The 17,809-nt window shown below is 36.3% G+C and overlaps 2 protein-coding genes and 1 non-coding gene across 3 annotated transcripts; all 3 read right to left on the bottom strand.

Moving 5' to 3' along the window:
- Positions 1-223: 223 nt before the first annotated feature.
- On the bottom strand, positions 224-4,288 carry LOC121255741 (receptor protein kinase-like protein ZAR1). Its single transcript, XM_041156232.1, has 2 exons — positions 2,508-4,288; positions 224-1,215 (listed from the first exon to the last, which is right to left on the bottom strand). The coding sequence occupies exons 1-2, from the start codon at positions 4,042-4,044 to the stop codon at positions 578-580; spliced, it is 2,175 nt and encodes a 724-aa protein (XP_041012166.1). The 5' UTR covers positions 4,045-4,288; the 3' UTR covers positions 224-577.
- Positions 4,289-7,035: 2,747 nt separating this feature from the next.
- LOC121255742 (proteasome subunit beta type-5-like) lies at positions 7,036-11,290 on the bottom strand. Its single transcript, XM_041156233.1, has 8 exons — positions 11,135-11,290; positions 10,154-10,280; positions 9,915-10,044; positions 9,490-9,596; positions 8,774-8,908; positions 8,585-8,688; positions 7,571-7,671; positions 7,036-7,489 (listed from the first exon to the last, which is right to left on the bottom strand). Exons 2-8 carry the CDS (start codon positions 10,265-10,267, stop codon positions 7,362-7,364), a joined length of 819 nt encoding a protein of 272 aa, XP_041012167.1. The 5' UTR covers positions 10,268-10,280; positions 11,135-11,290; the 3' UTR covers positions 7,036-7,361.
- A 2,892-nt stretch (positions 11,291-14,182) lies between these two features.
- Positions 14,183-14,265, bottom strand: TRNAL-UAA. Its single transcript has one exon. It is a non-coding gene; the product is annotated as a tRNA-Leu (tRNA).
- Between the last annotated feature and the right edge of the window lie 3,544 nt (positions 14,266-17,809).

Below are 17,809 nucleotides of genomic sequence, written 5' to 3' on the forward strand. Positions count from 1 at the left end.
TGAAATGATTTTTTTTTTTTTTTTTACTTAATGATTAAATAAATATTTTTTAATGATGTTGTGAATTTTTTAATTTTTTTAAATGTTTATAATGATTAAAAAATACATGAAAAAAAGAAATGAAAAATGAAAAATTTAAACTATTTCGGTGATTGACAATTTGGATATCAATTGAATGCAAACGAGTCTGCAAACACATAATTTTTACAAGATGTATTTGCTCTGTGGGGGAAAAATACTTAAATATAAAGGACATGAAAAACATTATTGTTACAATCACTTGCTAAAGAGACAAGGGTAAAATTTCGAATTACAAAATATAGCTACTTCCTTACAATTGTCACAATAAAAGAAAAGAAAAGGGAAAGCAAATGTATAACCAGATCATCTCCAGAACTGTTGTTCCACTTGTCCGCAAAACGTTAGCCTTTTCAATATTATCTGGCGGCCCGAAGCAAAATTCTGAATCCTACCACAACCTTTCAGCCAAAAACACCGTGGGGACAATGAAGTGCCTTGTGCACATGAGCAAAATCTCAGCACCAACACCATGCATAAGGGTAGGCCACCACTTTCTCTACGTTCCAATCCTTTCAAGATTCTCGGAAACATTTTTCATCCGAGGCCGAATCTCGGGGTCTGCCTCAGTGCACGCAAGGGCTACATGGAACACTGCCAGCACCTCTTTCTTGGCATGCACCTCTTGTAGCAACATTGGATCGACCATCTCCGAGAGGGGCTTTTCTTCCTCAAATCCCTTTCTCACCCACCTTACTAGGTCTGGGACTTCCACCGATGTAGAAGTGGTCGGAGAAAGCTCCGGGGACTTCCCGGTAAGCATTTCAAGTAGCACAACTCCAAACGAATAGACATCCCATTTTTGGGCGGGTCTACTAACCGGTGCACGAGCCTCAGGGGCCTTGTAGTTGTTGGTTCGCTCGGTTTGGACTGACTTCAGGTAAGGGAGAGCTCCGCCCATGAAGCCGCCAGAGGAGGAGGGGTTGTTCCCAGTGATGCTAATCAATCGGTGGAGGCCAAAATCAGAGATGTACGATTGGAATTCATTGTCAATGAGGATGTTAGATGGTTTGATGTCACCGTGCACAAACTTTCTTGGACTGCATTCGTGGAGGTAGGCCAAGCCCCTTGCTGCTCCCTTTGCAATTTTCAGCCTGGTTGACCATGAGAGACTCGTGGACGGCTGACCACTTCTCCCTATAACAATAGAACCAATTATAGCATTAAATGTAGAACATTGCGGTTGAAATATTTAAGTAACATCATAAATTTCAATAGTACAATCGATCGTCAGATCACGTGTGAAAAATATCAACGACAAATATGACATATAAATCTCTTAATACTTTATAGACCGACGTATCATCAACCAATCGGTAAGTTTCAAAGTGCAAAATGCAATTCCAGGTGAAAAAAAAATTCTAATCTATTTTTTTTTTTTTCTCCAGAAAGTTAGTTGAGCTGTTGAGGTGTAGGTCCGTCACGCTTGGGCAAAGAATAGAGAAGTAACAAGAAGAGGACACTGTATGTGGGGACCCACGTAGTGAAAGGAATGACTGAGCTTTGAATAAAGAAAGACGCACTATTTTAATTTTAACTAAACAAACAAAGCCATGTTTTTCCGCTACAAAAGTGCCTCTCTTTCTTTCTGAACCTGCAGAAAAGGGCCACTTTAATCATCAACTGTACCATAATAGAACACGATCATCGACAGACATTGTTGATCAGAGTCCAAGTTTCCATCACGGTTCAAGATCAGGAAATGTCGGATTATGGAAAAGCCGCCTGCCTTTTTTCTTTTCCCGGAATCGAGCGTGGTAAAAACTCGTTGGTTTTTATATTATTCTGATCAGCCAAACAATGCTTTACAAGAGCCCGTAAATTTCTGAAAACCTACGTCACAGCCACTTCATTACCTTTACGAGCACTTCATCAACATGGTCCACAGCGTGCGATGCGGGACCAAACATAAACATAAGTTGCATCTCACATACGGCAACAAATCGTGCTCAGCAGCCAACCAAGTACCAAGTACCAAGTACTACTAATAATGGGCTATATTTGCATATAATTGCAGGCCTCAATTCTAACATTAATTCTGCTTCAATACCACCGAATTCACGATAACGCATGCACCATGTGCAAAGGGTGAACTACTCATCATTTGGTGTCCAATATGATGAATGGTCGGCCAGCTCACGACGCGTGTCAGACCATCAACGTTAAACAAAACCACGTGGACTTAATGGTGGCATGGATAATTAGGTAAGATCCAATTCTCACTAGTAAATTCGGAACATAATTAAATTATCGTAGGATACTCTAATCCACGAATCCTAACATGGTAACCACAACCCAGTCCAAGGCACCGAAGCAACTTTTGACCGCATCCCAAATCCAGAAACTACAGGCAACCACAAGCAAACCAACAGACAAACAAACACAGGTCCAAAAAGGCGTAGGATTAAAGATTTCAAAAGTACACTCACCTCGGAGAGCGGAAGCCAGGTTGCCATTGGAGATGAAATCGCTGATCAGAAGCTTCTCATCGGGAGCCCAATAGTAAGCTCTCAGCCTCACGACATTGGGGTGCTTGACCCTCCCAATGGCCTGCACCTCCGCAACGAATTCCTTGTACCTCTGCTGATCGCCTCCCTCTCCCAATCTCCGCACCGCCACCGGAATCCCGTTCCCCAGGACCACCTTGTACACTATCCCAAACCCACTCTTCCCCAGCACGTACGCCGATGCCCTCAGCAGCTCGTCCAGCTCGAACGTAAACCCTTTATCAATAGCCACTAGCTCTCCTCCTTCCCCTCCTTTCACTGCCTCTGACTTCTCACGGTCCTCCAATTCAGAGTCCTCGTTTTTGAAGCCATTGGCGCACATGCAACAAGCACAGAGCTGCATTTTGTGGTTTCCTCCGAATTTGCTTTTCCCAGTGCAGCTACAGCCATTTGAATTGTCTTTCTTTTTCCAGTATACGTAAACTATTACGAGGCCAATGAATGCAACTCCAGCTGCGTCAGCTACTGAGATCAGTATGATCAAACCGGGGCTTAGACCTTTTCTTGTACCATTCTCAATGTTTGGAGCCGAATTTGGACTATACGCCGATGCTTGGTCGGAATTGCGGCACGTTTTTTGCAGAGGAAAACCACAAAGCATAGGATTGTTGAGGAACGCGGTGGGTCCCTGGTTCGCAAACGACCCCGTTTGAGGTATTTCGCCGCTCAGATTATTGTTTCGGAGATCGAAGCTCACTGTCACCTGTAAATTCCCCAGCGATTTCGGGAGTTTACCTGATAAATGATTGAACGAGAGATTCAGAGTGCCAGAGAGAGAGCTGAGCTCGCCAATATCTTCCGGAATCGATCCGTTGAGGTTATTCGCCGAGAGATCGAGTTGGACCAGGTTCTCCATGTCCGGCCAAAATCCCGTCGGAATACTGCCGGAGAACTGGTTTCTCGCGAGAATCAGCCGCTGCAACTGCTTGCAATTCTTTAGGGCTTTCGGAATTGGTCCGGAGAGAGAATTGTTTGAGAGATCGAGGTTTTGGAGCCTTGGGAGGTTGCAAATCGAAGGAGGAAGAGAACCGGAGAGATTATTACCGTAGAGGAAGAGGCTGTGCAGCGAGGTAGCGTTGAAGAGCTGGGAAGGTAATGAACCGTAGAAGTTGTTGCTGTGTATGTTGAGTCGCCGGAGAAAAACCAGGGTCCCTAGCTCGGAAGGAATATAACCCCGAAGATTCCTCCCGGCAAGGGCGATCCCGACGACACGGGGGTCGGGGAACCCCGTGATGTTCATGCAGGAAATGCCACTCCAACGGCAAGGCGTAGTGTCATTCTCGTTCCAGTCGGAGAAAGTCAAACCATCCGGTGGTTGATCCACGGCAGATTTAAGAGACAGCAACGACAGGCCGTCTGGGGATAGAGAGAGAGCGAGTTTTACCAAGATTCCAAAATGAAGGACGAAGAAGTAGAAGGAGATTACGACAGAGAACGGCACACTCTTATTGTCTTTCATTCCGATCGACGTGATTGGACGATTGGGTTGACTGGTTTTGGTACGGTAAGGCTATTGCGGGGAGAAAAGGAGCGAGCAAGAAATTAGTACAGTACTGAGGGTTAAGGCGTGGAGGTTGAAGGAGGATGGGATGGTGTCTTGGGTATGGTAGGTGTAGTATTTATGAGAAAGAGATTGGCATGAGGGGCCACCTCCCGCCAAAAGGAAAGAGAGAAGATGACCAGCTAACGGAAACGGGAAGAGGGGAAGTAGAAGAAAAGCAATTGCACAGTGTCTCGCGTGTACGTGCGTTTGGCCGTGTTATTGTCTTATTAACTTATGATGGCGATGTTAATCGATCATGCACGAGTTATTGTCGAAATTTTAGAGTCTCAAAGTGAATGACATACGAAGTAGATTTTACAGTAATTTTTATTCTCAATGTAACCATTTTAGATAATATAAAATGAATATAAATATTGTAAAATGTAATGTTGAGAAGATTTTTTATTCTCTCGTTTAGATTGAGAGATGAGATAAGATGAAATAGTTTTAAATAAGTTGAATAAAATATTATTATAATATAATTTTTTAATATTATTATTATTTTAGAATTTGAAGAAGTTAAATTGTTTATTATATTTTGTGTAGAAATTTAATAAAATTATAATAATAAGATGAGTTGAGATCAATTCACAATTTAAACTGGGCGTAAGTGAAAATGTGTTGCAAAGTGGAGGCTGAACTTGAGACATCATCAACTTTTTGCTATGTTGTTATTGGGATTCTAGGAAATGCTTCAAGGCTGCTTTTTTTTTTTTTTTTTTTTTTGCCCTTTTTGTGCTAATGACCAGTACCTAACAGTCTTTTTTTGTTCTTTAGGACCACTAATAAAATGGAAACAACATTATTGTATCTTGAATGGAAAGTACACTAAATACATCTTCATAATGAGGAGGAAACAACCCCCCAAAAGAAAGTTTCGTTATGTTAACACGGGCTTGAAATTGCCTGTAAGAGCCATCCATCCCATCCCTTTCACGCAACCAACACCACCTTCTGCGTCCGAATGAGGACCAATTTTTTTTTGGGCACTAGTATTAGTTTTGAATGGATTCCTTTGGTGTCTCATTCATATTTTTCAATTCAAGGTTCGAGTTCTTTTTCGTTATCAATTATTTTTGTTTTACTACGTACAACTGATGTAAACTAAAGTAATAAATATTTAATTGTTGAGTGGAACTCTGGTTGATGATTATATCTTATTCTTAATCATGAAAACATACTTAGAAGCTAACACAAGCACGTAGAGAGAGAATGACGTAAAGCTTGTCCTTTCAGATTTTCCACCTTGTACTAGCGTTTGGTTATTCTTTTTTTTTTTTTTTTTAAATCAATTTGGTTATCCTTTTATGTCTTGTTTCTAAGCAGTGAGTATGTTTTGGAATCCATTAATCCTTACTTTTGTTTTGATGTTTCCTATTAGATGGGAAAGAGTAGGGTGATCCAGTACGTATTTACAAAAAGAAAAATTTTATACATCAGTCATTATTTACTTTCACATCTCACGTCTATAATTTTTTTTCATAAGATATGATAGTATTTTTCATAGGATGTAGGAATTTTTTCATAGAGTATGGAGTGTGAAATAGTAAATAGTGACTGATGAGAAGAATTTTTCTTAAAAAAAACATTACTTTATCTTCCCATTTGTACCGCTCCATTTGACTGCTTGACAAAATTTTTTTTTATTTATTTAGTGATTAAGGAAGTGATTTTAAGTGTATTAAAATTTTTTTTAATTTTTTAAAGCATTTAAATACATTAGAAAAATGAAAAAAAATAAAAAAATAAAAACCCAAAAAGTAAAGGCGATAAAGTTGAACGGCTACTCTGACAACTCTTTTTCTTAAAAAAAAAAAAAACAGTTCAAACTTCGTATGATTTTTAAATTATGGTAATATCAAAACCATGCCCCCGACTAGTTCTCCAATTTTTAAGTTGCAAGTACCAAAACAAAATGATCACTTTAAGTTTCCTAACAAGCCATGAAAATATATATTCCTTTGGCGGAAGCAGAAGCAGAGTATTCACGGACAAAAGGATTGAAAAAGAGTAGGGAGGAGAAAAGAACCCTTTGCTTTCTATTTAAGGGATCTAAACGGTGTACATGGTTTGAATTCTAACGCAAAATCAGCCTCTGGTGGTTCAGTTTAATCATGAACCCGTCCGTGGGTCCCTTGCAGCTCAAATAGGTTCTCACTGATCTCACACTACTAAGCCAGCCGTATGATTGGTTGCTCTCGCTCTCACTAATTAGCTGACTATCTACACTCTTAAAACACCTCCCAGAGTCGGAAACCTTCTCTCTGCCACTTTTCCTTCTATATATATATATATCTATCCCTCGGTGAGTCTGTGTCTAATTTCAGCGGCCCCTTGGTCTGGTCTTTGTCTTTTAATAGAGCTGTAGATATGTCCAATGTGCCTGCGCAGCAGAGTTCATCATGATATCTGAGTTCCTCACTTTACCCACTAAATGCGACAGTTCAACTTGACTGCTCGAGGAAAAAAAAAAAATTATTTATTTTTATTTAATGATTAAGAAAATAATTTTAAGTGTATTTACATATTTTTTTTTTATTTTTTAAATATATTAAAAAAATGTGAATAGAAAAATGAAAAAAAAAAAAAAAAAAACTTGTAAAATGCACTATCGGTCAAGTGGAGCGACTCATCATATAAATGTTAGGGCATTCTTTTTTGGGATGTTCACATCTTGATGCCCTTACTCGGGCGTTTTTTTCAGATCTATCGAGCTTATGAAAAAAATTGCTTATGAAAAAAATTAAAACCAACCAACCTTAGAAATCCTGACGCTTGCACTTGCTTGGGCATCACTTTCAACCAATTTCGTCATCCGACTCTTGTCTTTAGTTTTTAGTTACCTCTCTCATTTGGATCTTCCCGGAAACTGTCTCGCATCACCGAAGCAGTAAGTCAATCCCACCATTGCAAACATAAATCCTAAAGCCTAGGTTTAATTTAAATCAAGTATGATCGTTCAGAGAGAGGAAAATCTACCATACCCAAAATAGGGTTTGGTTAACACTTAAAAACATCAGCAACAACAAACTGCTAGATAACAATAAACGGCCATGAATGCTTGGGTTCTCGTGACATTGGCTTGAAGATTAGTCTGTCTATGAACTTATGAAGTGTTTCAAAGATCAAACGCAAATACAGGTGCACTTGAATGATTTTCTGCCTTTAAGCATGTTGGAATTCATCTCTCAAGGGGAGAACATCTCGAGCATGGTCTAAGTGCAGTATGAACCTTATGCCGCAGCTACTTCAACCATTTCCTGTTCCACTGTACTCGGCAAAACTGGATAGTATTCGTAATGTAGTTCCCCAACATCATCACCTGATAGCTTCTTCCAACCATTGGGTCCCACATAATAAACTGATAAAAAGCAGAAGGTCAAATTATATTTAAATCATTAACATTGCCGGGGAGGGAGAGAGAGAGAGAGAGAGAGAGTACCGCTAGCAACTCCACCGCTGGCTGCATCACGGAATGTTGCATGATAAATAGCCCTTCTAGCCAACTCTGCAGCTTCTTCAATTGACATATCATACCGGTAACTGGTGCACGTACCACATAAACAGTGGAAATTTTACATATAAGAATACATTTTAACTCCAGGAAAAATCAGGCACAAAAGAAAAGATGATCAAACAAAAAAAGAAAAAGGATCAATCATATTGCCAAAGAAAATATGAAAGAAAAGAAAAGCAGGGCTCCCTTCAACTCAAGGGGCCATGGAATCAGAAAAGAAGTGCAAGGCAGCATCCTCCAATGGAAGTCATACAAGTTTTACATATTGAAAAACAAAAAGTCTATGTACAGTCATTGTTGCGCACTCCATTAATATGATTGGCTGCGTCATTTTTTTTAATATAAAATAACTTTTTTGGCCAATCACATTAGTGGAGTGCGCAAAACGTACACAAAAATGATTGTATGTAGCAGAAATCATTGAAATTTTGAACAAAAAATATGGATAAGGCTGCCATGTTCAGCCAAGTTCCTCTACAGTTGCATCCCCTATATACCACAACATTCTCAGGAATCCTGCGCATTCCCATGAAGTCCCATGAAGTCCGTTTAAAATTGATCAACTGTGGAGTTATTAAAAACAAAGTTCCATCATCTATCTGCTGCAATTGCAACCCTTCAATAAAAAAGGCCCACAATCAAGTCTCCCATACTGCACACAGCTTTTTCATGCATCCGGTTCTTTAACACTATCCACCTGCTTGATCTTTTCTTTTTTTTTTCTTTTTTTTGTTCATTCTCTTTTCTTATATATTTTAGCTTATTGTTCTCGCGTTTCAAAAAATAAAACTACCTACTTATTATCATTTTCACAGTAATGCCACATAGTGTTTCCTTCAACAAATTCAAGTGGATACTTGGACATTCATTTTCGATAAACAAGGGCTCAGTCATCAATAGGACACAAGAAAATGTAAAAATTATTGAAAGGTCACCCACCCATTATCCAGCACACCATAAGCATAGGGTGAACCAGATCCAACTGAAAATCTTGTTCCCTTGAGCCTTCCTCCTTCACTGTCCACATAATATAGCCCGGGACCCTACAGCCCATGAAAAAAATACGTTAAAAAAGTCTCATTAAAAGAAAATGTAAATAAATGATGTGTGACATTCATAAGTTGATACCGTTTCATCCCATCCAGCAATCATCGTCCCAACAGACAAACCCATTCCACGGTAAGAGAAGAGAATGTTTGCCAGCAACTTTGATGCCCCTGTAACTGAAATTCTGCGCTTGTTTGCTAATTCATGCAGTCGGCACTAAATAAGACAAAACTATCCATCAAATGATGTAAGAAGGTAACCCAGTATATAAAAAGCACCACCACTAGACCGCATTCTAGTTGAATTACCCACCATAATCTCATCCAGAAAACGAATACTCACATGCATTATGTTATAATGCCTCGCATTAAAATCTCACTTACGAAAGCTTTAGGCCTCGTTTGTTTTCAGGAAACATCTCATCTCATCTTATCTCATCTCACCTCATCATTACAACTTTCTCAAATCCCCACACAAAATAAAATAAACAATTCAACTTTTTCAAATCCCAAAACAAAAATAATATTAAAAAATATATTCTAACAATATTTTATTCAACTTTTTAACTTTAATCTCAACTCATCTCATCTCATCTCATCTCATCTCTAAAAACAAACAAGCCCTTAGTTTAAGACATTGAAGATTAATGACAACATCTGCAGCACAAACTTCACAGTACAGAGCAAACAGCACTAACCTATCATACCAGCTATAAAACCATCCACTCAAGATTAATTGCATCTAACATTCCTGAAAACGGTATTAAAAACATGAGAAAAGTAACATAAATACATTACCTTAATGCCAAGATTTCTGTGCCAAAATTGACAGTCAGCAGCTCCTCCAGCCATAGTGCCAAGCATGTAAGGATTAATTTCAATAATTTTCTTCACAGACTGAGATGCTGATAAGATGAAGCCAGAGAGAATAAATACAAAATCTTTTTCATTCCAAAGGCAACACAAACAAATACCATCACTAATGTTACTTCCAACATGAAAATGGTCAACTATTCGTGGAAGAAACAATTATAAGCTCTGCCACATAAACTAACAAAAGAGAATGTTTAAGGCCGGGACAAGGGTGAGCATGTTTGTGCATGTGACCGTGAATACATGAGCATTTCATCAACAAGGCCATTTTATCAAGCAAAACTGGAAAATCAGTATCCAAAAACCTAAAATTACCGGCAAAGTATAAAAAAGGAACAGAGTCAACATACAGATATAGCCTCCCATGCTAGCTCGAGAATCAGCAGCAACCATAACACCCTCCTTGAATATGAAAGCAAGCGTGGTGGTTCCCTTTGCTGGCTTCACCATCTGTACAGCCTCTTTCTGAAAGCCATCAAACTGAAACAGAAGCAGAAAGAAAAACGCTTCAAATAAGCAGATACAACTCCTGATGTCTCTAATATGATTTGGAAATGATATAATATAAGAAGCACCGATTAGAACTCACGTCAATTGTATCAGGAATCTCGAAGGATGGGGCAGCTGAAAACCCATCATTAAGTTCATTGCTCGACCCAAAGAATGGTGCAGTTGGTTCAAGACCACTAGTATCGAGCTTCATTCTTTTCTATAAACTGTGACAAGGAATTGAGTTTGACCTGAACAATGAGTCCTTGCAAAACTAATATGAAATTTGAATTGCACAACTAACAATGGCGACCAAAATAAATATATCATCGCTGGATCCATTGAACAGTACATAAATAAAGAAATAAATCATAATGCACATAAATTCAGAGCTTGAGCTCGTTCCACAGCATTCTGGATCCATTTGAACAGAATTGAACGGTATATAAATAAATCACAATGCACATAAAATCATAGCTTGAGCTCGTTCCACAGCATTCTGGATCCATTTGAAATATAAATACATAAAGAAAAATCACAATGCGCGTAGAATCAGAGCCTGAGCTAGTTCCACCGCATTCTGGATCCGTTTGGACTATCAACACATAAGGGCAAGACACTATGCATAAACTCAGAACTTGAGCTAGTTCCATAGCGTTGGGAGAAAAACCCTAAAGCATAACTTTCTAGCAAGATATCCGATCAAATTTCGACCTAATTCAATTATCAAAAGAAAAAAGTCGCCCCAAATTAGAAAAAAGCAATTGCTTGTTGTGTTTTTTCTTTACCAGAATATAGTGTAAAATATCAGATTAGGTACACCTTTAAGGACATAATAGACTCAGTCGAATAACTATTTTAATTTTCGCAGACCCAGAAAAAAAACTAATGTTCAATGCCTGATTTCTTTCTTACATTTTCTGGACAGAAAACCTAATTACACAATCGTAAGACTAAAGAAAAGGAAGAGGGAGGGGCAATTCGTAAGCCCTGGAAGTAAACCCGATCCAAATCGCCTCTATATTTACAAAGTAACTGAGAAACCGAAATTCATTGGGATGTAAGATAATTTTCAAATTACCTTTGTGATAGACAGGCAACGAAAAAACGGAAACGAAGACGAATAACAGGCTGGGAGATCGAATGCAAGACTGCAGAAGATGACGTGGGTTTCTTGCTCTTCAGGTTAAGTGTGATGACTGGGCCGGACTTGGTTTTGTCTGTAAAGTATTTTTCCAGGCCAGGAATATATTGCACTGAGAAATGGGTTCAAAATTGGGCTCATCGTCTTTTTTTTTAACAAGTACACGTTCATGCAAAAACTATTCAGAAATGCTTTGAGTTTCGAATCTGAGACTTAGGGTGTGTTTGGTTATCAAACTCACCTCAACTCATCTCAACTCATCATTACAACTTTTTCAAATTCCAATACAAAATATAATAAACAATTCAACTTTTTCAAATTTCAAAATAATAATAATATTAAAAAATAATATTCTAACAATATTTTATCATCACAACTCAACTCAACTCAACTCACTTCAACATCCACACACACCCAAAATGTCCGGAATGAGTTTTATTTTGTTTTTTTTTTATTTAGTAATTAAGAAAATATTTTTTAATAATACTATAAATTTTTTATTTTTTTTTTTAAATGTTTATGATGATTAAAAAAATACTATTCGATAAAGTTATTCGGGTCACTTTTTGGTGGCCGTAGCATGACTCAAAAATATTTTAAAGAAAAATTTAATTGTAAGTAATTCTGTGCACTAATACGTGCACCCATTCAATATGATTGGTCAGAAAGTAAATTTTTTTAAAAACAGTGCTAATTTAAATTTAGAATATGAAGATAACAATATTAATACGCAGATTGATACGCAAACTTACTTGTACATAGCAAAACTTATATTTTAATGGGTTCTGGGCATCAAGCAGCCCAATCTGTTTGGATGTCCGATATTTTTGTCTGAAACTTGGCTGTGCTCTGAATTTTCTGAGTTAGTTGTGTTTTTTCGTTAAAACATATTTTACACGTTACACTCCCGTCTCATTATATAAAATTAAGGAATAAATTAAAAATAATAAAAATGTCACATTTTATATAACGAGATAAAAGTAAAAGTAAAATGAAAATATAATAGATAGCATTACTATAATTCATTTAATATGAGGCGAATAGCTCACATTGAAAAAATATGTTGAATTCAACTGACCAAATATATATCATATATAATTTTTAATATTTTATTGTTTTTCTTCGGAAAAAATCTTTACATGAAACATGATGTTTAACTTAATATGGTTCAAACGACATCATTTTGCTGTTAAAAACCTTAATATCACTCGTCTCTTAGATTTGAATAATGAGTTGAGATGAGATAAGTTAGAATAAAAATTAAAAATTGAATAAAATATTGTTATAATATTATTTTTTAATATTTTGATTGTTTTGAAATTTAAAAGAATTTAATTGTTTATTATATTTTGTGTAAAAATTTATAAAAATTATAATAATGTGATAAAATAAAATGAGACGGATTGATTGAGACCAAACCGAGCAATCTCTTGCGATTTTCTCGTTAATTTTGTTTTGTCGTTGCTTTATTCTCCCTCCTTATTGTTGTCTTCTTCTCTTTGTGGTCGTCTCGGTTGTCACAATACCCTATATTGCCTTGATCGTCTCCGTAGTCCGTGTTGCTATATGATTTTTAGAAGTATAATCATATTAGAATTGGCCTTTTTATTGGACCTATAATTAAAAAAGAAAAAGCTTATTAAAAAAACAACCATAAACTTAGTTCACAAATGATTCAAATATATAGGTAGCAATCGACGTAACCTATCGAAAAGCTTATTAAATGAACCGATATAGATTCATAGGCAGTCAACATCAGTCGATGACTCTTTTGGGTTATTACTTTGGAATTATTTAAGGGTTTTAATTTGTCCGCGTTTTCATTTCTAAAAAGGGAAGCTACTCATTTTCTCTAAAAGAAATTATTTTATCTTTTGCGAGTATTTCTGCAGGAGAGAAGGGCGGACCTTGGCTCTCATCCTCCTCTCTGTTTCTTTTTCAATACCGATATGTGTATATATTTTCTTGCTAGTGCTTTTTATATTTCCTTTCAATCGGTTTGATTTTGGTTAAATCAATCGCATTCCTACAATCAATTTTGACGCTCGCCGTACCATGTAACTCTCTAGTCGCCAATCTATCTGGACGAAGTGGAACCGCAGCGCATGAAGCTCACGTGTGACTTGTTTTGTGCATGGCCGTCACGCATCGCCGCGCCATAATGCGTCTGTCAACTACATGCACTGTACTAATAGATTATCCACCTCAAAGATCTTCCAAATCTGCCTCACCCCATACAATCACCGTGCATGTGGTCTCCACGCGCCACTGCAGGTGCACGTGAGGAAACTTGGCCCGTCGCAGTCCAATTCATCTGATGCCGATTTTCCTACTGTGTTTTCACTTTCCCTAACCAATGATCTTGAGGGAGGGAATACATGTCTCTTTAGGAAACATCTCAAGATAATAAACAGCAATGCACCTTCAATTTTCACAGCCTCCAACGATGGCTTCATAGTTCGCACAATTATGCGAACTGCAAAAAAACCATCATTTGAGACGGCACCATATTTGTAGGGTATGGGTGGGGACCAAGTATTTGGTCTCAAAACGTTATTTTATTATTATTTCTTTTTACTTCTACGTTATGGTTGTTATAATGGGGTGTTTGTTGGAGAACCTCACCCCCTTCTCATGTATCTCGTTCTCCTTATCTGAATGATATATTTGTTTATTTAGAAAAAAAAAAATAATGACGACGATTCAATTTCTCAACCCGAGTTTAGGATAAGAAACTAGAAAATGATTTGGTTTAAATCCTATGTACACCATGAATGAGATTGTTCAAAGGGAAGGCTTATGCTTTTAGCACACAAAATGGTTCAAATTACAAGGCAGGGTGATGACTCTACCCGATTTACTTCAAAATTAAAATATGGTGGATTCACTGGATTGATTATTATCCTTTAAAATTGGATCCTTTTCATATATTAGATAGAACCTTTTATTAGAGTCCGCAACTTCCAAAAATAAGGGATTAGAGAGTGCTGGCTATGGGGTTCGAACCCATGCGCACTTATGTGCAGAAGATCTTAAGTCTTCCCCCTTAACCTCTCGGGCAAACCAGCACGCACATGGGCATATTCTGAAATGCAGTATCTACTTTTACCCCCCAATTAGTAAAAGAAAAGAGGTGGGTTTGAAAATTAATGATGTGTACGGGGTCCCTCAATAAACGTTTGCCCATGACAGAGGATACAGCCCATGGGACTTTTTTTCTTTTTTTCTTTTTTTTCTTTTTGTGTCAAATCATTAGCATGCATTGGCTCGTTTGTATTCATAATTCATTTTAATTCATCTCATCTTATTATTATAATTTTTTAAAATTTTTACACGAAATGTAATAAACAATTTAATTTTTTCAAATCTCAAAACAGTTTTTCTAAATCTCCACGCAAAATATAATAAATAATTCAACTTTTATTTTACTATTTACAAGTCATCTCAACCTATTTCAACCCATCTCTAAATCTAAATCACTCCTTAATAATATATAAAAAGATTCATGCAAAGAACGTGGACTTTACTACCACCAACTTTGATTATCACATGCAATCCATGAGCCCCCCCTAACACTCCAACCATACATATCACACCCCAGTTGCCAGTTGGTCCTGCTGCCTACAGGCCTCCTATCCTAGTATTGATGCCACAACCTAATCATCAAGTTCGGGTTCCCAACCCAGATTCTACGTACTCAAGAAATTATACATGTAGTCTTATGATTGGTAAGTTTTGCATCTTTGTTGTAAATAAAAAATAAAAAAATATTATTAAAAAAATTAATTTTATTTATTTGAGTCTCAGATTTATTATTTTTTTAAAAGAAGAGTGCAACCTATAAAAAAAAATCTATCATAAAAAAAATAATTTTTTCATATAAATCTCAAATTTATTCATTTAAAAAATATGTATATACAAAACTTACAAGTCTTAAAATTATATATATCATTATTCTTTAATTTGGTGCCAACTAAAATCTGGAGACGAAGAAATTAAGGTGAGATATTTATTATAGAGTAATGTTAGAGAGAAGTCACTGTAACAGTGCATACTTTATACTCACTACATGACTGCTTTTAGTTCTCTCCTTTTTTATTTTAGACTTGAGAGATTTATAGTTTAGATGATACCACATCATGTGTGCAAAATAATTATTCTTAACAGTAACTTCTATCTATATTTACTCTTTATTATAACAGTCTTTCATTCACAAACGTGGTAGGATATAATTATGCAAAAGTCAGCGGCATTAAAAGATTAAATTATAATTCACTGGTAAATCGCCGCCATTACAGTCCCTTTTTTTTTTTAATCACATTTTGCATGAAAATTAATTAACTAACAACAATCAATCCACGAGTCCCTTTCTTTTTGCACTGTAAAAATATAATAATGCACCCGACATGAACATTCAAGTAAGACCAAACGACGGCCACTTGTTTCAAAAATAAAGTGAACATGGTCAACTCAGGACGTCCGATTTAGGTTGGACCCCCCACCACCACCCAAATGATGATGTACCCAAAATATTGTATTGGTGGCTGTGATGGAAGGTGTTTGTGATGATTTACATGCCTTCATGATTACTCTCTTAAAGCTTGTAAAATCAATCATAAGATCAACACTAAGTGGTAAAAGCTGTAAATTCAAATGATAATGGGATATCTTGCCGAGGTCCTGATCAAAGAACTTTAAGCAAGATCAAACGGATAGTTATTCAAATATAAGTACCAATTACTCATAATTCTTCAAATAAAAATGTCCAATAATCATGGAAATAATAAGCTTAAGGTGTATATATGTGACTATTTCCTTTTTAATTTCTGGGTCTGAACCACGAGAAGTTGGATTAGGCATCAACACTAATGATGACAAACAGAAATTGAAGCTCAAAAGTAGACCAATGTGGCAAATTTCGGCCTTGGGCTGCGTGCGTTTCAAAAACATTCACCGACACATTGCTTTTTTTTTTTTTACCAAGTAACCAGAAGTGATGATCATGGTGAAATTCCGAGCAGCCCAAAAGAAAAAGAAAAAACCACCTGGCAAAGATCCGAGTGGTAGTTAAATAGCAACAAGGAGCTTCCATCTCCGATGTATAGTTCTCTTCAATTTCTTTTATTTTAAACATAATTATCAAAACAAGCCAAACAAATAATGTGAAAGTAAATAATATAAAATCAAACAATTAATACATGGATTTATGTAGTTTGGCAACGGGCTCACGTCCACAAAACTGCAGATAATTTTATGTTGAAGAATCACAATATTTTGGGACAATTTTTTACTGTATTATATAAAATAAATATATTATAGGGTTACATAGCGTAAACCTTAATTTTTACTTTTTTTGCAACAATCGTTCGAGCATAATATCGAGCACGCATCAAGCGAACTCTTTGTTTGATTTTCGCTCAAGCACCAAGTCAAACGATTATCGAGTGAACTCTATGTCCGGATTTCACTCAAGCCCACTTTCAATCCGAGCCCATGTTCCATGGCACATGCTTTATTAAAAATTCATTCAAAAACTATAATGAATTATTGTCAGATTAGATCATCAAATCAGAGTGCCGCAATAATAAATAAGGCTCCACAAATACAGCACAATCTTGAAAGTAACCCATCATACAAATGATATAATTATCCAAATCTTGATCTATGTTAATGTCAAAGACTCGACACGTTCTTCGCCGCAGACGACACAGTTACAGCCTTTTTTCAGATAAAATGAGCTGCCAAATTGACAGCACTGTGGGTACCTATATCATTAAGAGAGAAAACGACGCTGAGTTATAGAGAGAGATGATCAGCACTCGTCGTTTGTACAAAAGAGTGCTGCTAGGAAGTAAAATAAAAAATTATTTTTATGTGTTTTTAATTTTACTTCATGTTCAAAAAGATATTTTTTAATGATATTGTAAATTTTTTTATTTTTTTAAATATTTAAAATTATTAAAAAAATTTATATAAAAAAAATTAAAAAAACACATATTAAAACCAACAATAACTCCCAACGGTACCTCTAGCATTATTCTTATACAAAATATTAATACTGAAAGTTACGTGAGTCTCCGGTCAAGGGTCGATGAAAGCTGTGTTCTAAAAAAAAAAGTGAAGCTTTGAGAATGGATCCGCATGTTGTTAGGTGCATAATCCCAAATTTTGACTCTGACTCGGGGACGTGACACCTCTTGTTTCTTAGGCCTAGTTATTTTTAAGACGCATCTTATTTTATTTTATTATTATAATTTTTTTAAATTTTTATATAAAATAAAATAAAAAATTTAATTTTTTTAAATTTCAAAATAAAAATAATATTAAAAAATATATTCTAAAAATATTTTATTCAATTTTTTAACTTTAATTTCAACTCACTTCATCTATAAAAATAAACAAACTTTTGTGCTTGCTGGAACCGATGCCACGGTTTCAGCTTTCTGGCATATAGGACCAGGTGTAGTCTTGGACTAATCTTGGCCCACATCATTACGCTTGGGAAAATAAATTAAAAATCCTCGTTTCTTAGCTCTGTGCAGTTAATGCTCTTAATTCTTACTATAGTTAAAATCCGATCCGTCTGAATTTTTGAACTTGGGGTACTTTTGA

The sequence above is a fragment of the Juglans microcarpa x Juglans regia genome, chromosome 3D (genome assembly GCF_004785595.1).
Source record: "Juglans microcarpa x Juglans regia isolate MS1-56 chromosome 3D, Jm3101_v1.0, whole genome shotgun sequence".
NCBI lineage: Eukaryota > Viridiplantae > Streptophyta > Magnoliopsida > Fagales > Juglandaceae > Juglans > Juglans microcarpa x Juglans regia.

Excerpts from the sequence above, each read along its gene's own strand:
- LOC121255741 (XM_041156232.1), bottom strand. The coding sequence starts at position 4,044 with ATGAAAGACAATAAGAGTGTGCCGTTCTCTGTCGTAATCTCCTTCTAC. Across the intron at positions 1,216-2,507 it reads CCTGGCTTCCGCTCTCCGAG|GGAGAAGTGGTCAGCCGTCC; the intron begins GTGAGTGTACTT and ends CTATTGTTATAG.
- LOC121255742 (XM_041156233.1), bottom strand. The coding sequence starts at position 10,267 with ATGAAGCTCGATACTAGTGGTCTTGAACCAACTGCACCATTCTTTGGG. Across the intron at positions 8,909-9,489 it reads ACAGAAATCTTGGCATTAAG|TGCCGACTGCATGAATTAGC; the intron begins GTAATGTATTTA and ends TGTCTTATTTAG. Across the intron at positions 8,689-8,773 it reads TTGCTGGATGGGATGAAACG|GGTCCCGGGCTATATTATGT; the intron begins GTATCAACTTAT and ends CATGGGCTGTAG.